This window comes from Diospyros lotus, chromosome 7, assembly GCF_014633365.1.
Source record: "Diospyros lotus cultivar Yz01 chromosome 7, ASM1463336v1, whole genome shotgun sequence".
Lineage (NCBI taxonomy): Eukaryota > Viridiplantae > Streptophyta > Magnoliopsida > Ericales > Ebenaceae > Diospyros > Diospyros lotus.
Window position 1 is genome coordinate 2,586,673 of NC_068344.1, and position 24,844 is coordinate 2,611,516.

General features: G+C 34.4%; 1 protein-coding gene across 9 annotated transcripts; it reads left to right on the plus strand.

Annotated features, from left to right (window-relative positions):
- The first annotated feature begins 2,682 nt into the window (after positions 1–2,682).
- LOC127806125 (uncharacterized) lies at positions 2,683–23,159 on the plus strand. Of its 9 annotated transcripts, XR_008024351.1 has the most exons (7): positions 2,683–2,809; positions 2,950–3,041; positions 3,126–3,177; positions 15,389–16,014; positions 16,127–22,451; positions 22,673–22,810; positions 22,881–23,159. XR_008024351.1 is itself a non-coding variant. In XM_052343178.1 (5 exons), exons 1-4 carry the CDS (start codon positions 2,736–2,738, stop codon positions 22,224–22,226), a joined length of 333 nt encoding a protein of 110 aa, XP_052199138.1. In that variant the 5' UTR covers positions 2,683–2,735; the 3' UTR covers positions 22,227–22,267; positions 22,355–22,411. The 9 variants fall into 9 exon arrangements, 4 of the variants coding, with proteins under 4 accessions (XP_052199138.1, XP_052199140.1, XP_052199141.1 ...); XR_008024353.1 differs by lacking the exons at positions 22,673–22,810; positions 22,881–23,159 and adding an exon at positions 15,144–15,307 and having other exon boundaries at positions 16,127–22,411; XR_008024354.1 differs by lacking the exons at positions 22,673–22,810; positions 22,881–23,159 and having other exon boundaries at positions 16,127–22,267; positions 22,355–22,411.
- The last annotated feature ends 1,685 nt before the right edge of the window (positions 23,160–24,844 follow it).

A 24,844-nucleotide genomic window follows, 5' to 3' on the forward strand; every position in this document is an offset into this window, starting at 1 on the left:
AAACTTACAAGATTTAGAATGAGAAACACTCTTTAATAAAATTCTCACTGAAAGATTTGAATAATAAGCTTGTGAGAAACATGAAGAATTTGAAAGAAGAGTTCTTAAAGCTCTTATAAGTTTTGAATTGAACATGTGAATAGCTAGTGTAACTTTTTTCGTACAGTTTCATCTTCTATTTATAAATTTCTATCATTAAATGTCAGGTGACGTGGCAAAATACAATTGGAACATTTAATTTGTCTCACAATTGTTGCTTTTTGTCTTTGTAAATATTAAATAACATTTATTGATTTATTCAATAACATCCATGTTGTCTGAAATGCATTAAATGAACTAAAAAGTTAAAATTGAAGAGCATTTAATACATTTAACGATTATATTTTAAAAAATCCGAAAGCAGTCACTCGACTAATATCGCACTTACTTGATTGAACTTTTTAAATAATAAATTATTTAGAAAGTTTACTCGAGTATGACCACGTCATTATTCGACGAAATCAGAAGCCATAGAAACTTTGCAATAGTCACTTGATTATCTAGATAAACTTACTTGACTAATATATAAAAAGTACTCGAGTATCAATATTAGTTACTTGATTGCTTTTAGGTTTAGAGACTTAGTCAGATACAATCCAAACTTCACTCGACTAATACATATAAATACTCAATTAACAAAACACATTAGTTGATTGAAAATATCCTCATTTTTTGTAATTATAGAGGTAGTTTGATTTTCACAAAGACTTACTCAGTGAAAGAATCATTACTAGATTATAAAAACACCATACTCAATTTAGCTTTAAGAAATAAAACTTTGCATAGCATACTCGAGTAGAAACTTATAATAGTCGATTGAGTTACTTCAATACTTTATTATTTTTGAAAGTTATATTGAGTAATACTCGATTGATTTAACCAAAAAAAATCTCATACTTAGTTGATTTTTCATAAAGGTTTTCTTACATGCTTTATAGCATATTAATGCATAAATATACTTGATTGATTTTAATAAAAGATTTTTTCATACTCAATCGATTTTTAAGAGATTTTCTCACAAGCTTTATAATATACTCGACTAATATAAAACCATGCTTGATTATTTTAAAAGAATTTTTGAGTATGAGTTTTATCAATCATAAGAATATTATAAAATGTTTTACAAATCATCAATAAATCACATTTATTGAAAATTATATTTTTTTTAAAATTATTTTTTCAATAAATTAAGATACAAATTTTTCAACATAATAGTTAAAAAAAAGTTATTTTTATACATAATCGAATTTGTAAACCCACTAATATTATTGGGAGAGAATTGAGTCCATTTTATAACCTACATCAATATTTTGCAATTTCTAAGTTGTTTACAATTGTATTTGTTTGTAACTTAATTTGCATTTTTTACAATAGGGGTATTTTGATAATTTGACACGTGAATTTTTTATTATAAATGAATAAACTTATTTTAATAAGAGTCATTGCTCGTTATTTATTTACCTTAATTACTATTTATTACATAATTCATAAGTTGAAGTGTGGGAGCAAATGACTTTGTAAAGGTAATGCTTTGATCGAGAGATAGATTAGGGTATGATTATTGTTTTCAGATGTGATTAATTAATTTATTTTAGTTAAAATTGTGATTGCAACTAAAAGCATTTTATTTAATTTCAAAAACTAAAAGAATGGATTAAAATTTAAGTTACAAAGAAATGGAAATGAAAAACGGATTTTATACCAAATAGAAACGAAAAAAATAACATTTTTTAAAAATATAGAGAACGGAAACGTATGATAAATACGTAAATAAAAAAAAATTATATTATTTATACATCAAGAGTTACACTTTGACCTACACATGTATACAAATAATTAAAATACTCTACGCACATTGTCTCACTATCTTAGATAAAGGGTATTTTAATCATAAGTCTCACGTAGGCGCAGAACCAACATTGTAGAATAGGATGGGTTGGGTTGGAAGTGGGTTAAACTGAATTTGAGCTGGGTTTTATCTTAAAATTTTAATTTTTTTTGTGGACTGTCCTGAATTTCAGCCCATGGCAGCTCACATTTAGATTCACCTGGTCTCACGCCACCTTGTCACATTGAGTGAGAGATATTTTTATTATTTTAACTATATTATATAGTTTAAAATATAGTTCAAAGAGCACAAATAGTATTTTTTTTATAAAAATTATAAAAATAATTATTTAATTTAAAAATAAATATAAATTTTATAATGCATTTAAATATTTTTTTTTAAAAATAAAAATTTTAAATTAGAGACTACATTTCTAATTTTTTTAATATTAAAATGCAACCCTAAACGTTAGATAAATGAAATGAATCCCACGTTGAAACTGAAAGGATGATATTAGATGCGTCCATGAACATGAGTATGTATTTGAATTAAGAGCCGTGTTACAATGCCCGAAAAAGGTTACAGATTTATCAAAAAATTATTAGGCGGACTTCAACAATATTGAAGTTTGCCCACCGTGCAGAGATGAAGTCCGCCCACTTCACTTTGACGGATTTCATTATAGAAGAAATTCGCTCGGATTTTATTTAAACATGCGTAAAGTGTTTTTAAGGTAAGGATATTTTTGATATTTGATATTTTTAGTCATTCTATTCATCAACTAATTCAGGCAAAGTAGAATATTCCTTGATTAATTGGTCCATGTAAAAGTGAATCCCACATCGAAAGAATATTATTGGATGCATTCATGAACATCATAATATCTTTGAATTTCGGTCAATTTCTTCACAAATTGGTCGTCGTCCGCGAAGAACAAATTCGGTGAGTTTCCTTCTCCGATTCAGCTTTCCCTTTCTCTTCTTCCGTCACTCATTGGAATCTCTTGCTCTGATTCTCTCCTCCGCCCTAACTCTGCTGTCTCTGTTTTTCTTCTTGATTCTGGTTTTCTACTTCTTCTCAAGCTCGTTGCAAGCCCTAGGTTTCACGAAATCTCAACGATCCGCTCACAATTACAATTCCTCTCTCTTACGGTTCGATTGTTGTTGCGAAGGCGGTATGGTTTTTCCCCCCTTTTTTGTGTTTATCGTTTGCTCTTAGTTTTTCATTTGTTGTTCTGATTTTCAATTTTTATGTTTAGTTCGGGAGTTACAGTTCGATTGTTGCTGCGGATCAGCTGGTTCTTCGAATAGGTAAGAAGCAATCATTATGCAATTCTTAAATTTGATTGCCCCAGTGGATACAAATTTCAGATTGCCCTGCTGTTGATTGTTCTAGCTGTTGTTTATGTATTTGCTTTCTGGTTTGTTTTTTTACCATTCTTACTCATTTGCTCAAGTGTATTTTGGTTCATCACTTCTCTTAATGTATTTCTGTGTGGTTTTCTTCTTCCTTTTTTGCTGTAATTATGATTTTATTAGCTTTGCAATTATTATTTTGATTGCTCTAGAGATTACAATTCTTTACAAATCTACATTTTACGCTGTGATTTTGTCAAGGAAATTCTTGACAATATCGATTACAAGTTTGCATAAACTCTGTTCTAAAGTGTTTGGAGGAAGGGTCAATGTTGTTGTAGGTGATGAAGAATTGCTTGGCCATGTTTGTTTTTAAGTTGTGCATAAAATTGCCTGTTACACGAGTGATTCTATACCCTACACCCTACACTTATAGAATTATAGCAAAAATTTTAGGCTCTTAAAGATTCATTGGTGTGACCATTAACGCATGTGTTTATACGAAAACATTTCAGTACTATGTTTTTGAATCGCGTAAGCCTGTACTTGATTACCATCGATGGATGCCTACCCTTGGTTTGTTTATGGCAATTTTAGAGTCAAAACCCTTTTCTTTTCTTCACATTACAAAAGGCTTTATTGCTTTACACTGAGAAGGAAACCTCTCATTTCTTTCTACTTCTTGTCACTTCTTTTACCTTTTCTTTTCTTTAGTATTTGTTATCAAACCAAATAATTCCTCTTATGTTTTTGTAGTCATATAGCTCTCTTTCCTTTCTTTGATGTATTGCATTCTCTATCCCTCTAAACCTGTTTCTTTGAAGCTCTACATTCCTTTCCTCTTTAATGCAGAAATTGAACATGAATTTATTTCTCTATAGAGTAGAACAATGTACAACGCTTGCTCTTTAAGAGCTCAAAATTTTTAATCATCCTCTAAGGGTTTGACATAAAATCGCTCATATGGAAAGTGGTTATATGTACCTTAAAGTCGCTTGTCACACAAGCGATTCTTTATCTATTATAGCCATGCTGGCCCTTCCCTGTCCATGGCAAGGAAGAGTGATATTCTAGTAATTATTTTGCAAGGGGTGGTATTTTACAAACATTTTTTTAAAAAAATTGGTAACTTAGTAACAATTTTGTAACATACAAGATGCTCATTGATACTCTTTTACAAATCCTTAAAATAGCCTCATGAAGAATTCCCCATCTCTATTCGCATTTGTTTTGGGTTAGCTCCATGTTAGAATGAGTTACTAACATGAAATATAGTTCTATGCGCATAGGAAGAGCTTACAAATTTGAGTAGATTACCTTAGTTACAACCTTTCATTTAATTCATAAAATCACCAATTGTCTCAAATGATATTCTTTCTAAAAATGATATGCATATGCTAAATATTAACAAAATGTGGGCAATGGTTGGGCAATAGAAACCCACCACTCTTAAGTGGTATGTCTTTATCTATTGTTTTTATTAACTTATCATACATACAAAAAACTTCCTTGTGTAACAAGTTAAAATATTGCATATCCAAAAACAATGGTAAAAAGTAGCAAACTATAAGACCACGCAATGCATAGAAATAAGTACGAAGAATATGCAAAAACAATTGAATGTACATATTAAACATATGGGTGACACAAAAGTTTATATATATGTAACTATGCATTAAAAAAAGAGTCATGACCTAGAGTCTTCCTTATCCTTGTAAATTGTCTTAGAGCATTGCCACTAATGATAGTACAAGAAACTGTCAAACGATACATATACACAACCAAGGGTTATGATGCCCTACTCTTGCCAAAGAAGTGATGTAGTAATAAATTACAATTAAATAAAGTATATATACGTATATCAAATTGCTAGTGTTGAATATTGTAGTATGTTGAATCACACCCAACAATTGAAATACCATTGAAGGTTGTTGCATGTAGAAAGATAATTTGTTGGGTGATGCCATGAAACCAAATCATAACTATGCTATCGAAGATTAGCCAACTCCTTTTCCCTAAGTATTATTACCTCACATCGACTCTCCCATAACTTCACATATTATTTGTGTGAACCTAGTCCTTTGTCTTTACACATTTGGGGATGGATCACACTAGTCCAAATTGATGCAAGACTTATGATGGGAAGTGACTCAATGGTGTCAAAGAAAATGAGTGGCACTTTAGCACACTATATGTTGTTATCTTGCAAGGTAAATCATAGGCAGCTGACAAATGACCTTCAATTTATACAAGTGTTAATTGATCAAAGATCATCAAATAAGTAGCATGTTAGTTATTAATAATGGAAGAGATAGGCACATCAATAAGATAAATAAATAAATAAGAGGTTGGTAGTCATCCAATTTGTCATAATAGAACACAAGCAAGTGTGGAGTCACGTTATGTGAATGTGTGAGTGCAACCCTCTATTGATGACCAAGGGGCTTAGTATTAGAATCCAAGTGCATCTTATCAACCCTTAAAGTATGTTCGACATGCAATCTCTCCCATGACCATATATGGAGGATTGAAATAGGCCCAACAAGTTGCTTTGTACCTCATGTTTGCACGGCAAGGTGCTTTGTATAGGCATGCAAGGATTGCGCTACCCTAGCTAAGTGTGTCGCAATGGTCTAGGTCGTAGCAATGAGAGGAATGTCAATGGTAGTGTGTTTGAACTTGTTTAACATATAATTGATCAAACAAGCATAAAATGTACTCCTTGACTTCCTCATGGCATAGAATTTGTGCTTACTTACTTGGTTGTATGTTGGCAAGTTTGAACATGCAGTGTAGGTGGCATTCTTACTATTGTTATGAGACCTAAACCATTACGACACTCTAGTCCTTTTGTGCCTTTATGGGGCATGATGTGGCACAAGTGTGAGAGCTACATAGTTGTTTGTTGGGCTTATTTTCATCCTTCAATTATGATCATTGGAGAGATTTCAAGTCAAATGTCCTTTGAGAGTTGATACAGTGCACCATAGTTGTTAAATTGAGATTTGAATCGAGAATAGAAATCCTTATTTTATGAATCGTGAATCGAGAATCGAATCGAATTGTAAGATTCGGTACACATTCTCAATTTCAACTATAAATAATATATATTCATAGAAAATAAATAATGTGCCCACCATGATCGATTCTTTTAAATATAAATAGATAAATAAACTTCTAAATATATTTGCTAAGTTTAAAATTATACCAAAAGGCAAAAGTATATTAATGTTGCCTTTAAATTCAAATTGCACCAAATCAAACCATTTTCAAAATAACAAGTTAGAAAAAAAAAAAAAAAAAAACTTACAACTATAAGATTACTAATAAAGTCCATTCTCTATAATCTTTACTAGTTATCAATCATCTTCATCATTTCCATTATCTTCTTTGTTTTCAAAGATAGCTAAATCGAACGAATATTCGATTAAAGCGCACATGCAGACGAAGTCACACGAATTGGACGAATCGTGCTATCCACACGAAGCGCACATGCAGTCGATTCGTCCGATTTATAGTTGATTCTAAGGTATTTTCGATTCACCCTATAAATTTGACTCGATTTCTATATGAATCGTGTCGAATCGTATGATTCGAATCGTGAATCATACGATTTTAAGAGATTTTAGATTCACCCTATAGTTATAGAAATCAAGTCGAATCGAATCGTACGATTCGAATTGTGAATCGTAATATTCTAACAACAGTGTAGTGCACTTATATTTTGAGACCAAACCCCTTAGTTGTCAATGCAGGGTTGCACTTACACATCCAACATAACTGGGCTCCTCACGAGCTTGTGTCCTACTGTGACAAGTTGGATCAACAGAAGAACTACCAAGTTCCTTTTTTATTAATGTTACCTATGTGCCCATCTCTTACATTATTAATAACAAGTAGCATACGCCATTGTTGTTAGAATTTTACGATTCACGATTTGAATCGTACGATTCGACTTGATTCATATAGAAATCAAGTCGAATCTATAGGGTGAATCTAAAATCCCTTAGAATCGTACGATTCGCGATTTGAATCGTACGATTCAACTTGATTCATATAGAAATCGAGTCGAATTTATATAGTGAATCTAAAATCCCTTAGAATCAACTACGAATCGGACGAATCAATCGTGAATCGCATGAATAGCTCAATTCATCCAATTCGTGCGACTTCATCTGCATGTGCGCTTTAATCAAATATTTATTCGATTTGGCTATCTTTGAAAACAAAGAAGATGATGAAAATGATGATGCTCTTGAACTTGGAGATAAAGATGATTGATAACTAATGAAGATTATGAATAATGGAGTTTATTAGTAACCTTATAGTTGTAGGGTTTTTTTTTTCTAGCTTGTTATTTTGAAAGTGATTTGGTTCGGTGCAATTTGAATTTAAAGGCAACGTGAATATACTTTTTCCTTTTGGTATAATTTTAAATTTAGTAAATATATTTAAAAGAATTGATCATGGTGGACACATTATTTATTTTCTATAGATATATATTATTTATAGTTGAAATTGAGAATGTGTATCAAATCTTACGATTTGATTCGATTCTCGATTTACGATTCATAAAATAAGCATTTTGATTCTCGATTCGAATCTCGATTTAACAATTATGGCATACGCTACTTGTTTGATGGCTTTTAACCAATTTACATTTGTATAAATTGGGGGTCATTGTTAGCTGAATGTGATTTGCCTTGTAAGACAACTACATGTAACATGCTAAAGTGCCATTTAGTTTCATTGACATCATTGAATGACATAACTAGGAGTCTTGCATTAATTTGGACCAATGCAACCATTCCTAGAGATGGAGAATGAGTTGTGCGATTTGGATAGAGGTGGATGACCCACCTAAGGCTAGGGGGTTCACTGTACATGCAGTTATGGGAGAGTCAAGGTGAGGTAGTCATACATGTGGAATGGTTTTTGACGATTTTTTACTTATTTCTATGCATTGTTTGGTCTTTTTGATGATTGCTGTAGGTCTTGTTCCTTTATTTGATGAATTGCTCTTTTTCTCCCTCTTGACTTTATTTCTCTAAAGCTCTAAATTCCTTTATTTATTAGTGTAGAGATTGTACATGAATTTTTTTCTTTGTAGAGTAGAATGAACATAGAGTTTGAAGAAGAAAAAGATAGAAGAAGAGACTAATGACTATTTTAAAATAAATATTCAAGTCGTTAGTTGGACCAAAGGTTTCTCTTTAAGAGCTCAAAAATTTTAATCATCCTTTTAAGGGTTGGATAAAAAATTGCTCATATTGAAAGTGGTTCTGTGTAACTCAAAATCGCCTGTCACATAAGGGGTTATTTATCTCCCTATAATCGTGTTGGCCCTTCCTTGAGCCTCGTAAGTGAGCGTTTTATTCTAGTAATTATTTTGCAGGGGGTGGCATTTGTCTTGTGGGGAAAATTGCAAGTAGCTGACTGATGATCTCTAGTGTACACATCACACATCTGTGAATTGATCTAATATCATCAAACAAGTAGCATGTTAGTTATTAATAATGTGAGTGATTGGCATAGTAGTAGCTTTAATAAATAGGTTCCTAGTAGTCATTATTTTGATCCAACTTGTCAATGTAGAACATGAGCTCGTGAAGAGTTAGGCTATGTTGATGTGTGAGCACAACCCTCCATCAACAATCAAGGGGTTTGGTTTTGGAATTCCAGTGCACCTCATCCACCCTCAACAGAATGTTCGGCGTGAAGTCTTTCCCATGACCATATGTGGAGGATGAAAATAGGGCCTAGCGAGTTGCTTTTTAGCTAATATGCTCTCACAATAAAGTACCCTATATAAGCAGTGGAATTGTGTTATTGCAGCTAAGTGTGTTGTAATGGCCTAGCTCGTAACAGGGGATAAATGTTGACTATAGTGTATGCTTGAACTTATTAGCATATAATTGATTAAGGGTGGGATGTACTCCCTAACTTGCTTAGGGCATAGATTTTATGCCTACTTGGCTAGATGTATGTTGACAAGTCCCAGCACACAGTGTAGGCGACATTTCCCTTATTGCTATGAGATTTGGACCATTGCAGTACACTTAGCTAGGCTAGTGCGGTCTTTTCATGCTTATATAGGGGACATTTTCGTGCTAGTATGAGAGGTACATAACTGCTTGTTAGGCCTATTTTCATGCTCCAATTATGGTCATAGGAAAGCCTTCACGTCAAATTTCCTTTGAGGGTAGATTATGTTCACTTAGATTTTGAGATTGACCCCCTTAGTCGCATTGGAGGGTCACACTCACATTAACATAACCCAACTCCAAACGAGTTCATGTTCGTTCGTTACAAATTAGATTGACAAAATGACTACTAGGTACATATTTATTACCATAGACTAATGCGTTTGGCTTTTACATTCATAACAATTAACATGTTACTTGTTTAATTATGTAGCCAATCTTATGCACTGAAGTTCATCAATGAGTTGCTTGTGAATTTGCCTCACATGGCAACCCATATGAAGTACCACTCATTTTCTTTCACATCATTGAGTTGCACTTCCCATATTGAGCCTTGTGCTAGTTTAGACTAGTGTAACCTATCCCCCTAGATGTAGACATGGAGGAGGAGTTGCATGATTTGCACAAACATGGACAACCCATCAATGACTAGGAGGCTCACCACCATAGTTCTGAAAGGCGCAAGGTGCAGCGAGGCGCAAAGGGTCTTGGAGCTTGAGGCGAGGCGCGCCTTTGCGAAGCGAGGTGCACCTTTTAGAAAAAAAAACTCAAAATCTTGTAAAATCATAAAAAACTATCAAATTATCAATAATAATACATATATCATTAATGATTCATTATCTTCAAATTCTAAACTAACATCATCAAAGTTGATTCATTCATCATGCAAATTCTAAACAAGAAATATCATCAAAGTTCAAACTTAAAGTCTCAAACTCAAACAAGTACCAATTATTATGCAAAGTTCTAAACAAACATATAAACACTACAAGTCCATAATCAAAAAAATGTTTTCATTTTGAAAAATGTTATTTTTCTAAGTCTGGAAGATTAATGCATTATAAGGAGACATATAAGAAAATATTTTCATTTTGAAAAACTATCTCCCGGTATTTTGATAGCTAATATTCATTGTTAAAATGATTTTTAATAAAATTTTCAAAAAATAGTAGGTATGTATTTTGGGGTGGTAAAATCGCTAAATCCCGAATTTATACTAAAACCAAAATTCTATTTTCTTATTATTTTGGATTTTAATTTTTTAGATATTTTTATTGAATCCAAATGGAGGGGTATTTTCTTATTTACATTTATGTATTAAAGTAAATGTCCATATTTACCTTCCATTTACTTAAACTAAAGAAATGTAAATATATTATGTTGTAATGTAAACATGTTAGAACTTAGAAGAGGGGAGGAATTGGGTTGTCTAGGTTTTACTTAAAACCTAAGTTTCATGAGGTGGGCCTCTCGCCTCGGCGCCTCACCGTGCAAGGCGAGGGCCTTGCTGAAATCGCCTTGCCTCTGCCCAAGCGAGAGGCGCCTTGCACCTAGGTGCGCCTTTAACAACTATGCTCACCACTATAGCTCCACTGCCTTGTCTACCTCCTTGGCCACCTACCACATAATTTGATTGAGCATGTGTCTCTGAAACAAGGACCTCTTACACCATAGTGTCTGCAACAATTTGAACCTCTAAGGATGTACCAAACACCCCAAGCTCACCATTTGTGTCCCTAGCATCAAACTCATGCTTGATTATCTTTATACTTGTTCCCCAAGTCTCAACATGTTCATCTACCACAACTTACTTGACATGCACATCTACCACCACGTCTTGCTCAACATGCTCATTAGCTTGGTGGATCCTCGTGTGCTTCAATTGCTCTACCTCGAATACCACACTACTAATGGCCATTCTACCTTGAAGACCATGCTACCAATGGTGTCAGGACCTTAGTCTTAAATTTTCTTTAAAGATAAAATGTGAATTGAGGGAGAAATAGACAAAATAATAGGAAGAACATACACAAATGTATTGAGAGTAAGAGAGAAATTGAGTTTTGATATTTTAATAATTCTAATCTCTTTCTTGGAATTGTGCATGGCCTTATATATATAAAGTTATCTACTAGTTATTTAGTAGTAGTTACCATTACACCACTACTTCCCTATTACTCCATAACTATAAATTAATTGTAAATAATACTCAATTACTCCTAAAACATAACTATAAATAAAAACTAAATAAATATACAATATAACTGTCTAATTCACTTGGGGTTATGACATTCCCTCCCCCTTAAAGAATTTCTTGTTCCCAAGAAATCACAACGGCCATTGTTCTTCATCCAATCTCAATTTTCACTATCTACATCATCTTTCTTAGACCGTTCTTTCTAGTGATTTGGCTAGAAATGCCTAAAAGATTAGTGAAGTCTGTTACCAGTTGAGGATGAATTTTAACTCATTTTTCCTCCTTGCTAACTCTATCCAGTAAATTCCCAATTACTAGCTTTGCATTGACATTAAATATTGGAATGGTACATATTCTTTCAAGAATAACAGGCTTGAAATCTTCAAAATCCAAAGTTGGTGTAATAATAACCTTCTCCAACTTCATAGCATCTTTTGCCTCCTAATCTAGTGTAAGTAATTCATCAAGTTCCTTCAAACTGAAGGTCTTGGGTAGGATTTTAACACTTATTTAAATCGATTTTGCAATAGATATTGAATAAAGATCCACTGATATACTGACCTGAAACTTCTTTGAAATCAAATCCAGTAAGTCATCCAGTATTTTATTGAATTCTTCCTTGAATACTTTCTCTAGTTATTGTATTCTCTCAAGAGTTCCTTCGGCCATTATTTCCTTAGTCAAATTCTTCTGACTTCACTCTAAACAGCAATTGGAACTGCTTCCAATATCGGTAATTGCCTCTAAAACTGTTTTCAGAACTTGTCTTGTATTGCTCGCCTTTAAAATCTGATCAAAAACACCTATATCCAACCAAGAATCAGACTGCTTTGATATCAAATATCAGGACCCTAGTCCTAACGAATATTTGAAGATAGAATTGGAATTGAGGGAGAAATGGAAAGAATTGTGAGAGAAACAGACAAAATAATAGGGAGAACATACATAAATGTGGAAGAAAATTGACAGAAGTATAGGGAGAGATTTGAGAGTAAGAAAGAAAGTGAGTTCTGAAATTTCAATAATTTTGATCTCATTCCCTGAACTATGCATAGCTTTATATATAAGCTATTACATCACTACTTCCCCATTACTCCATAATTGTAAATAGTATCCAATTACTTTTAAAACATAATTGTAAATAATAACTAAATAAGTGTATAACATAGCTGCCTAATTCACTTGGGGTCGTGACAAATGTTGGATGCCTTCCACCTGCAAAAGAAATAATGTAATAATTACATTCAAAATATATGGGTGACACTACACGGCATGCTTAATCCGTTTAATTAAACGAGTTAAATAAATGGGTGACACTACATGGCACGCTTAATCCGTTTAATTAAACGAGTTAAATAAATGGTGTCATTCACAATATAACACATTAACTCATTTATTAAATAGATCTTTCTAAACATGACACGAAAAGACATGTTAACAAGAAAAAACAAGTTAAACCTGTTAAACATGTTAACAAATTTAATGCATTAACTTGTTAAAATACATTTAACCTGTTAATAAACAAATAACCTAAATTACTCTCCCACATGCATATTTAAAAGTTTAAAATAGAAAATACAACAACATACAAGGTTTAAAATACCAAATACAACAGTTAAAGTCTCAATCCCAAATATTGTCCATGCATAAAAATACAGTTATCTAAAATACTCATTTAAAAAAAATACAAACTGTAAAATATTCATTTTCCATCAATTAATTATCATATTAATTAAATGCAGGAATTAGAACATTGAGTTGATGGAATGCTCTCTTTTGAAACATCCAATTGCATGATATCTTTATTTCGCATCAAGAATAATATTCACGCCATTAATTATTAATTATTGATAACATAATTCAACAAAATAGAAGATAAAAGAAAATATTTATCATTTTCTCCAAACATCCAATCTCTCCTGCAAATGATTGTCTCTACTGTTTCATGCTTGAGAGAACTTCGATATTAATCAAGAATTCGACCACCAATGCTAAAAACAAACTTAGAGGCAACTGTAGATATAGGGACACTCAAAATATCACGAGCCATAGAAGCAAGTGTAGGATACTAAAACTGATTTGCTTTCTAATATGATAAAATATCTAAGTTTAAATTCCTATTCACTCAGGCTCATCCAAATAATTACTCAAATTGTGATTTTTGTGTTGAAGTAGCAATCATTGTACTTTGATAATTATCAAATTCCTAACAAATTAAAACTTTTCAACGATTAATGGTAGAACAGTACTGTCATATACAAAATAAAATAAAAAATAAACTAATAATGAAGAGGAAAAAATGATGAATTACCTTAAACAACTCCCAAGCACCCTTTTTAATTGTTGGTTGGTTGAACTCTTGAATATAAGAAGCTAGACATGGAGGGGCTAGAGTAAAAGATGAAGGTGAAACTGGTTTGACATACTCATTATAAAGAGTAAACAACTTCTCATGGACTTTTTAAACTGTGGTGAGTTGTCACCATAAATTTTCTTATAGATCCAATCAAGAAATTGAATTTTATATCGGGGATCTAATATGATAGCAACAGCTAAGACCATACTAAATTCAAACCAGCATTTCTCAAGCTTTGCCATCATCAAACTTGCCATATTTTTCAAATACTCATCATCCAACTCCATATTATCTTTCAGAGTCACATAAGCCATAAAAATAGAAAGAAAATACAAGTTTGGTGGATGAGTAACTATAACTAGTCCTACCCTTTTATCTGCTTTGACATTGGACTGGCTTTAGCCTTCATCAATATTCATATTTTAGGAGGTTGTTATATTCCTCCTAACGTTTCAAAGCTTGGTTCTAATATTCTTTCATCAATAATTGTCTTATAAGTTGTTTAAAGATAATAGCATGCATGCATGACGGCACATGCATAACCAATTTTTTGCAACTAGTTATGAACCTATATATATATATATATATATAGCTAGCTAAGGACGTTTCATACTCTTACAAACAAAGTGCATATTTTAAAACATATTTTTTTAAATTGCACCGATCATTTGTTAGCCTACCATTAATCAACACATGTTATTATAAAAAAATAAAGAAATTAAACAAAATTTCTAGTGGCTGGCGAGGGTCACCAACAACCATCGCCGATCACTTAGATAATTATTCATGATGTTTGGTCTTTGAATGAACTCAGGGTTAATCTGAGTTGGTCAAAACAAACCACAAACCCTAGATGGAATTGGCCCCTGCCACTATAGTCATAGACACCGCAAGTTGATGTCATTGCTATGTTGGAAAATATTGAAATTGGTTTCATCTATATTTTTTAGTCTTAACCTAACAAACAATCTAACGAACAAGCTAACAACCAATTGTCATTACTAACTATAACTAACCAAGCAGAACAATCTACACCTTTACAATGAATGATTTATATCTATATAAATATATATATATATGTCCTTACAATTACTCTACGTACCATGTGTAAGAAGATAGCTCATATCTTTGTTTTTCCCAAATTCAAGGTTGCCTAAGTATATGTAGTTTGGTTCTTATTTGAAAACTCATGATATTTACAAAAATTGTTCTTAATTGCAAAGTAGGGTTGTCTAAGACCAACTTGCAGGTTATATCAATATGTTTGTGGGTAAAAGAAAGCAATATGCATACCTATAGCTGAATTTAATATATATATATATATATATATTATGTATGTGTGTTGGTGTTGTTGCTTGAATACAACAATAAAATTTTGGTGTAGGAAAATGCCTCGATAAAGTGCAAGTGACCCCTTTTGCGGGTGACTTGTTGTCGTGTGACTTACTAATGGATGACTTACAGAAAAAAAAATCAATTAGGGGAGCAAGTGAATGTCCTTTTGATGTGTACACACACCCACAATTCCATAGGAGCACTCTCCTGAGGGTACGTTTTTTGTGTTGCAGAATTTTTTTTTCCATTTGTTAGTTTTTGGGACTAACTCATTCCTCCTTCTTTGTTTTGTAGAAATGGATCTCTTAAGGGAAGCAAATCGCCGAAAGCGTGAGGAGAATGCTCTTAGATTAAATGCCAATCCTCCCATCCCAAGAAAAAATGCAAGTGTGCTAACTTGGAAGCGCTCGTGCCTTCGAGATAAGGAGGCGAGTACCTCTGCCAATGCCCACTATGTCGATTCGGTTATCCATACGACAAGGATACCCTTTCTAGGCTCGCCAATATTCGAAGGCACTGCTCAAGATCCCCCTTCCACTCCTAGTTTCCACGAGGGAAGAGCCACTTTCTCTAGCCCTAGTTTTGATGAAGACCCCCATCGAATTCAAGACAAGTTCAACTAGCCATTCATTCCTCATCGCAAAGATCGGAAGAAATTGGAAGTGGAAAAGTTGTTGAGAAACCCCCCAATTTTGCCGACTATTGGGGAGCCTTTTTAGGGCTCAATGCAACTCCTTGACTGTTGAAGGCTTAAGGGCGAGCATTTCCAAGTTTTCCCTAGATTGTTAGACACGGATACTGTGGTCGACCCAAGGGTCGGTGCTCGGCTCATGCATTCCTCTATTTTGCCTAGAGATGAGCATCGATTCTTTGGAAACTTCCCCTAAGTCCTTGATGAGCCCGAACGGAAGTTAATTGAGGTAGGCCAGCTCAGTTATACTTGCGGTCTCTTTTCAAGCCATTATACTTCGCATCCTTTTTTCTAGGGTGTTTTCAACTTTCTAACATTCTTTCTTTTTTGAAATTGGTTAGGCGGTCCAAGGAATAGTGATGGCCAATGCTCAAGGGAGGGCTTATCGTCGATTTATGGAGAACCAAATGGAGAGATGGAGGGAGCGCAAGGCGAAATGGGACGAACATGAGCAACACCTCCAATTACAAAATAGTCAACTAGCATGAGAGGTTGCGGAATTTCACATCAAATTATCATATGCTCACATCAGTTCCTCAAGCCTCAAGGAGGAGGTTTGGGATCTTTGTTGAGCCAATGAAACATGGGAACAAAAGTGTGGTGAGCTCTAGACGACATATGAGACTTTTTCAAGAGCATGCCCTGCAAGTTGATGAGTTAGCTCGTTGTCGATCTCGTGAGCGTGCTTGTCAAGCCCAGCGGGAAGAGGAACTCTCTGTTGCACGGGCTAAAGTAGTCAGGGATTATTGCCTCTCCAAAGATTGCCATGTGAGGAAGGAGCGCTATGCCTCCTGCTTCACCAAATTTGGCTTCTACCTTGCTCGCTCTTATTTGGAAACACAACGCCCAGAGGAAATATTTCCAGAGCTAGTTTTCACGCTTGAAGTGGTAGATTTCGATGCCTCTAATTGGTGATGTTACGACCCAAATCCCATGAGCCCTAAGACTTATGTCGCTTATCTCCTTGAGGATGACCTGAGCAACTTGACAGGCCCTTGGGAGCCATATTCCCTAGGGTCAAAGGGCGACAAGATGATTAACGCCCTTCAAAACTTGGGGGGGCTACTAGTCAGGATAGGGTTGAGGAGTTCCCCACTCATCACGCCTCTCCATTGACTATGCATGAAGAGGGCAAGATCTCGGGCACCTCAGCTGGCATCGATCCTCCTCCTTCCTTTGGTGTCCCCAACAAGCATATAGGGTAGATTTTTAGGGAGATGTATTTTCACTTTCATGTCTTTTGACTTTATCATGTAGCTCTCTTCTTTTCTTGAATATAATTTAGCTTTTAGCTTCCTTTTTTCATTTCTCTGCATCATTGATTATTGCTGTATCTAAATGTTAGTTTTCCATTAGTTAAAAAGAAAATAACTAGTTAAATGCACAATAATAAATTGAGGCAAGCTAAGAGGACCCTTTATGTTAGTATGTCCGTTACGGGTTTGACTTTAGGGTTTCTATCATTCGGGGCTTGAATTGTTAAATTATATTGCATGACAAACGATGAGTAGTTTCATTTTATTTTAACAATTTAGATTGCACATAAAATTTAAACTTATGGCAGGCCTTTAGTTACCTCTATTACAATTAGCATAAAAAAATGATTTGCACCTTCTGAAATAACTATAATGCCATTATACTATTTAGAGTCAAGACCTTCCATGTTAGCAATAAGATACCCTTCTACTGAAGTTATCTTAACATTTTTATTGCTTGTTTTAACCCCAGCTAAGGAATCCTCAACTTTTCTTAAAACCAAATCCCATACATTAGTTGATTCTCCATATATTGGACTAGGCACCTGGGTAATGCAAGGGACTTTGCTTCCTTTGTCAATCCCTTCATTAATCCTTCGTTTGCTTATTTTGGTTGCATAACAACTATACCCAAATTAATGTCAATAGAATTCTCCTTCAGTGGAGTTTCAATATTATTTGTAGTAGGCAAACTACCTACCTTCTGTAGTGTCAGCAGCCAATATATCTCCTTCCACAACAACTCCATCATTTGAATCAACCATCTTCGATGGTGTCGCAGTGACTATTCCTACAATTGCCATCCCTGTCTAGAATCGGATGCATGAAAGCTATCCTCCTCGCAGTTCTCACCTCCAGTTTGATTTATAGCCTGCATACCCACTAAATCACCAGCTTCTTGCAATTGTAAGATGTGACCCACATGGCTTTCCTTGACAATTGTGACATGATTCATTTCAACGTTTTTCTCCTTCGTTAGAGCTTCAATAATTGCTCCAATAGCTGCCCTTCCTCCCTTGTCATCTTGAATAACTTACTTCTTGCAATCATTAATTCGAATCTTAGGGGCTCAGTAGTCTTAGGAATACCTCCCATCTATTATAGCATAACCGTTAAGCTAACGCCTGTGCTTTTTAGAAATTGCTTCCAATGTCGTTTAATGAAACCTTGCCCTTTCCACCACCTGTTTTACTATGGTAGGACACATCATTCTCACAATAGGTCTTAACACATCGTTAAAACCATCAATGAATTTCAACACAAAGTAAGACTCCTTCAAGGTCAGTTGATAATTAAGCATCACCGCTTTCAATTCCTCAATTTTGACCTCATAATCCATTATTTACCCTTTTTGCGTTAGATTATTGAATTCATCTCTAAGTTGATTTAAGGAAGTAGAGTACTCCTTAGAGAAGCATTCAACATGAACACTAACTTGATATTTTTGTGAGAATAGAATCATCAAGTTGTCCAGCTTTCATTAGAGGTTATCCAATTCATTTCTCGTTGCGACCCATTCCTCCTTGAGTGTTTTCTCCCTTGACTATGCACTTCCACCAAGTGTTGCGGCCTTTTGCACAGTTTAATTTCCTTTGAAAATCTTTCATAAATTAACTTGCTCTACTACGATCTTTCCAAAAGCACAATTGGTTTCTGTTGCTGCTAAGAATCGATTAGAAATTGCCTCACAAGCAGCGACCTAGATCATTGGATAGTCGATACCCTCACAGCAGTCTCCTAGGGGAATTGATCGCCTCACAGCAGTTCAAACTTAGAGGTGCTTGGTCAATTAGCCAAGTATTCCTCTTGCTTCGCCTTTGCAATTCAAACTTAGAGGTGCTCGGTCTGCTTTGCCTTCAATTGTCAGACAACACCTACTAAATTTCACAATTGAGAGTCAATTATCGAATTCTCCTTCGAAATTCAATTTGAGAGACTTGCTTGTTCTGAATCTGCTACTAGAGGTTGTAGTTAGAATTCGACAGTCAAAAATATGTTGTGTTCGTTGATGTTCACAGTCAAGCCTAGAGTTGCTTCTGACTGCACCTTTCTCCTCGCTTGACCTCTGGTTTTGCAACTAATCAACGACTGCAATTGACAACAGCCACAACTCCTACTTTCTCACCTAACTCACTCGTGAACCCCCTATTCATTTGCGTCGCCAACTTCGACAAATCTCCCGCCCCAGTCGTCAGCTTTAGTTGCAAACCTCTTGGCCATCCGCATCACCACCTTCGACAAACTCCTACACCAATCACGAATGTTGTCTATTCACATCGTCTTAGGTGTGCTTGCCTATTGACCCACTCTAATTGCGAATGCTTCTCTATTTGCGTTGCCTCTAATGTGCTCGCCTCTGGTAACGCTTTGTGCGCGTCACCACCGGTGTGCTCACCTATCAACCCGCCTTTGTTTGGCTGCCAAGACCGTGGGCTTTGGATTGCCTGACTTCTCGACCTTTCGTAACTTAATCGACTTCGTTCATCCCTTTGATAATCGCCTGAACAACGCCTCTGATCCGAAATTGTTTTCTAGAATTTGCAGCCTTGAATCAAAGAATTAGAGGGAAAGAATTTCAATATCATTTCACACATAATCCATATTCTTACAAGTGGCCCTTTTATAAACATAGCTAGCTGTTAATTGAATTCCTAATAGGCACATGTGTGCTCCTAATAGATTACAAAACATCTTCTAACAAACTATTATAACTCTATTATAATATTGCCCCTCTATTGCTCCTAGAGTCATGACAATAGTGATCCCTCAAAGTGTGTTATTGAAGATTTGATGTAACTCTTACTCAAAATTTGGATCTCTTCTCTATGCAAGTCTTCCTGCCGCTCTTGTGTACAAGGCATTTCTTTCATACAAATCCTCCCTCATAATGTATTTCAAAGCTATGAATGCATAGTCTTTCCTATGACTTTTTTGTTGTAGAGTTTATTTTTTCCCTGTATAATGTGCTTCACCTTTCAAGTTCTTGTGAAGAAGGGGTTGAAAACATCAATACTATTTCAAGCCATAGATTGCCCTGTTGGTGAAGCTCTTGGACTGATACTGAATAAACAAACCTGGGAATTATTCATTGTTCTTCTAAGGCCATTTGTACTATTGACCTGTAAGTTCCAAAAACTCTGCCACCGTTAACCCCCCACCCAAAAAAATAAAAAATAAAACAAAAGAAAGGGTATAACCTTAGGTGATTCCTATAGTTGTCAGGTCCATGGGAGATTCAATTGAGTCATTCCTCTTTCATTGTTGTGGGCCCCATCAGAGACTCAGACCATGATGGGCCCCTCGATTCCTCAAGAAAATCAGACCTAGCATGATAAGGCGCATCATGTGATTGGTTGGCCAATATTATGCCCTACATCAGTTAGAGATGGAATAACATAGCTGACAGTAATTGCTTTTAGGATGTGAGCCCGTAACACATAGTTGTACATCTGACCCCAATTGAGGGATGCAAATGAATAAGGTGTCCCGTGCATCTCTCTGACCATGTTGAGGAGAACAGGTGTGAGTCAAATCATGACATATTGAAAATTATATTCTTGGCAGGTACACCCATTCTACCAGGTATCACCCTTGCTAGTAAAAAATACAAATCTTTTTATCTAGGGGGAAAGAACTAGGATGAAAAAGTTTTAAGAATTTTTCTTCAAGAGCACGATTGATTCTGTTAGATTTAATTGTCTGCTTCCATGACTGCCCTCTTTACCACATAATTAATTTGATTCTCGACTTCTTAATCTCTGACCATTTCAGAAGTCCTTGTTCATGTTGCAGTAGGTTTAGTAGTCAGATCTCTTATATTAATAATAGCAACAGCTTTTGTCTGCTTTTATGTAGTATTTGGAGAGAGAACTTTATAATGTGTTTTCAAGAGGAGTAAGATATATTAATATGGATTTCCTTCTTTTTAGTCTTAGTATATTCTTTGTTAACTGAATATATTAAAAATATATTTCAACAGATATATTCTTATTATAGCACAAAGTTCTGGATATTGATGGATCACAATAAAGTTGTTAGCTTTCATTTAAGAAGCTTAATCCTAATAAAACCAGCATTTGTTTTGTGTTAAAATGCGGAAATATAGAATAAAACCAAGTTAGGACACTTACCTTGATGATTCCATAAGAGTAGCAATTGATTTAATTCATTCCAAGCCTTAGTGTAAATCATTAATGGAAATACACTGTCAATCACAATCCTATTTATCATAAGTTTTGTTTCAATATGCGGAAAATGGACCTTTTGATGGGATGGGAGAGTTTTTGCGCCTTGATTCTTGTTTTTTTTTTTTTTTTTTCACCTTTGCATGGTCCATATATATAGTTGCCCAACAGTTGCAACTACTTTAAAAATAAAATAAAATTGGTGCAACCATTTTCAACAGTTGCATCTTTTTAAATATATATTATATATATTTTTTTTATTTTAAGCAAAACGGATCTGGGTCTGGGTCAACCCGTCATGGGAGCCCAGCCCGATCCAAATACCAACATTTTGTGTAAACAGACTCGTTTCAGTTAAAATCCTAACTCAAAATCTATTTAAATCATAACATGCTATTGACATATAAGCAGCAGTCTGAAAGCAAAAATGTTCAATCAAAAGATCAAACAAGTTTTGGTTTATTGGGGTCAAGGCAAGCTTGGAAAGTAGGTTGATTTGTGGCAGTTTTCTTGCTTAGCTGAGTTCTCCTATTTGTGAATTAACTGAAATGTGAGGCCCTATCAGTTGTTGGGTCTATTCAATGATGAACAATGTGCCTTAACCTTTCCTTTTTAGTTCTTTGTTTGCGTTCTTATTTCTTTTGTCACAATGATAATGCTCCAAGATTGGGTATACTTGTGCAACTTTATCTGTCTATATATTCTCTTAATGAAATGATACACACTTGAATAAAATGCCTGGTTGCTGCCGCAAAGCAGATGATGCATTTATTCTTTATTCAAGTTATAATTTCCTTTGCATCCTAACTTGCTTAGTATTCTTCTCTTCATGTTGGAAGACCATTTCCATTGTTTAAGATGTGGAGGTGCTTTTGTGATATCTCAGACCAGGGGTAATGGCTGGCAAGGCTGCGAAAATGGAAGTTATTGCTTTTCCATCCCTTCCAAAGCAATCCCATCTTTACACCTCCGCAGATGAGGTTAATCAGCTCTCTTCTTGATTTGCGACCGGAAAAGTGGGGCCTGCCAGCATTTGAAGACTGTAAACCTCTATCACAATTTTTCAAGCAAAGTAGGGTTTGGTTGTTATCGATCATTTTTATGAAATTCAGTCACCTGTGTTTTGCAGGGATAGAGGGTACATTACCCCTAGAACCTGGGGTATATTGGGGGCCCCGTTGTTAAAGGATTTGGCCGCGGCTCAAAGGTGCTTGGCATTTCTACAGGTTCAAACGTTGTTGTTGACTTCCTCTGTTTCAACTAAGCAAAGACTTTTGATGAGAATACCATGTTTTGTATGTCATACACAATGCTTCTCTGCTTGTTGCTTACACGTCATATCTCCGTCCAATTCATTCGCATGATGTTGTGTGGTTGATCATGACTTCCAACGAGTTTAAATCTAATTGGACCAGTTTGTTCTGACGGCTAATTTTATCAACTGAAGGCTATTCAACTGACCTTTCGGAGCATCCTCCTGGGGTATGCTTTGGTTGGGTCTGGATGGTCGACACGTGGGCTTTATAAGATGGTCATGAGTATTGGTTGGAATCCCTACTTCAACAATGCTTGAGAGAAGACCATAGTGAGTAGAATGTGGATCAATGTTAACCTTTTCCTTTTCTACATGCTAAGTGTGTGTGTATTGCATGCAGAGAGAGCACTTGACCTTCCATTGTAAGCCAAAGTCCAGAGAAGACCCCATATCTGAAACTGAAACCCATCCTCTTCCCACATGGATAACAGTCATCTATGGCTTCTCCTAAACCTTTATTTGTTTGATTATTTATTTGTTTATTCTCACTTGATCAAATTGACAAGTGATTGTTGTTCTCTAAAGATCCCACGAGAATTTATGTAGTCACTACACGCTATTATTGTTATTTAGAACGTAAAGTCGTAATATTAATCTCATCAATGTGCAAAATAATGACTTTATCTTGTCACAAGTTCTCTATGGCAATGTTATTTAAAATATTTAGAAAATTATAAGTATTTTTTTAAATATTATACATTTTGAAAGTAGTTAATAATTTTATTAAAAAAAGCATTATAAAATTACAAAATGCAAGCCGAGTACTTCTATTTGCCACCGGTGTTGGAGGCTTTGATGGCATCGACGGCAACGACAACAGCTACAATGGCGATAACATCCCATTAATTTTTAGATTTTGTCCTTTCACATTAGGGTTTGACAAAAAAAAAAAAAAGAAGTGTGTGTGTGTGTGTGTGTGTGTGTGTTATGTGTGTGTTACGCGCACAATTTTGGAATTTGAAGTGCCTCATCGATTCAAATTTTAATTTAAAATTTGAAAGACACAATAAATCAACACACCAAATTGCCTCTTATGCCATTATTATAAGGTAAGTTGTTGACATCACTTTTATGTGGTTGATTTCTTGCAAATCAAGGGGCACCTAAGAGAGTGTGTACGTTCAAGGCGTAGCCCCATTTAAAAGTGTGTAATGGTTGAGGTCAAATGCCACTCTCTCTTATTTCACAACATATTCTTTCATTCTCCCAAGTAATAGCCTATTTATAAGTCTTATATCTTTCAGTTATTCTCCAAGTAATAGCCTATTTATAAGTCTTATATCTTTCAGTTATAACTGTTAACTGAAAGATATAAGTTGCTCTCAACAGTTACAACTGTTAATTGAAAAATATAACTACACAAATTAAGAAGCATATTTTAGTTAATACCTAGACAAGTTAAGAAGCATGTTTTTATTTGATTTGGTTGGCAAATTTAGTGACATTAAACAAATTTTAATTTCAAATATAAGAAATGAATTACTTTTTTTTCTCAATTTCTATTTTTGTGAGAATATTGTATGTAACATAGTTTACCTTTTTGTATTTTTATTTTTTCAGACAAAAGAAGTTAAGGGTGTGTTTGATAGCATTTAGGTAGAAAGGAAAGTATTTTCCAATTTACATGAAAAACAAAAATTATCTCTCCCCCTAAATAGAATTTTTCATGGAAAAGAGACAAAAATATATTTTAATAATTGTACCATAGAATTGAATTCTATAGAAAATATAGTGTATCAAACACTAAAAATGGAATTCAATTCCTTAAATGAAACATTTTTCATGTATTTTCCATATTATCAAACACACCCTAAGTTCAGCGTTAAAGAAATCTATTGATGGGATCAATCAATCTCAATTCTAACTTAGAAAGGGTGAATAATTTTTTATATTGTTTAACAAATCACTATTTAAAAGTTGAATAAATGGCTATTTCAACCTTTGTTGATTTTCAACCCCAAACATAATCGTCACATCCACCCTCTTTAGATCTATTCAAATCTTGATTGTTTCCACCATTCTCGCGTCTATTTCCTTTCTCTGTCCAGCTCGTTCTTTCTATGATTTATATTAATTTTTAATAAATATTTATTATTTACATAATTTATATTATAAGTTAGAAGTGTCAAATGTTCGAATTGATCCAGTTCTATAAGAATTTAATAACCAAACCATTTTTAACGATTCCAAAAAATTAAGAACCGTAATCGAACCATTATATATATAAACCAAACCATGACCAATCCATCACACTGGACTAATTTAGGGTTTATCTAATTAACATTTAGCTTCTAAACATTTTCG

Bases quoted from the DNA above. Each gene is read 5' to 3' on its own strand.
- LOC127806125 (XM_052343177.1), top strand. From the start codon at position 2,736: ATGAACATCATAATATCTTTGAATTTCGGTCAATTTCTTCACAAATTG. The intron at 2,810-2,949 runs GTGAGTTTCCTT...CTTCTTCTCAAG, and splicing joins GTCCGCGAAGAACAAATTCG to CTCGTTGCAAGCCCTAGGTT. The intron at 3,042-3,125 runs GTATGGTTTTTC...TTTTATGTTTAG, and splicing joins CGATTGTTGTTGCGAAGGCG to TTCGGGAGTTACAGTTCGAT.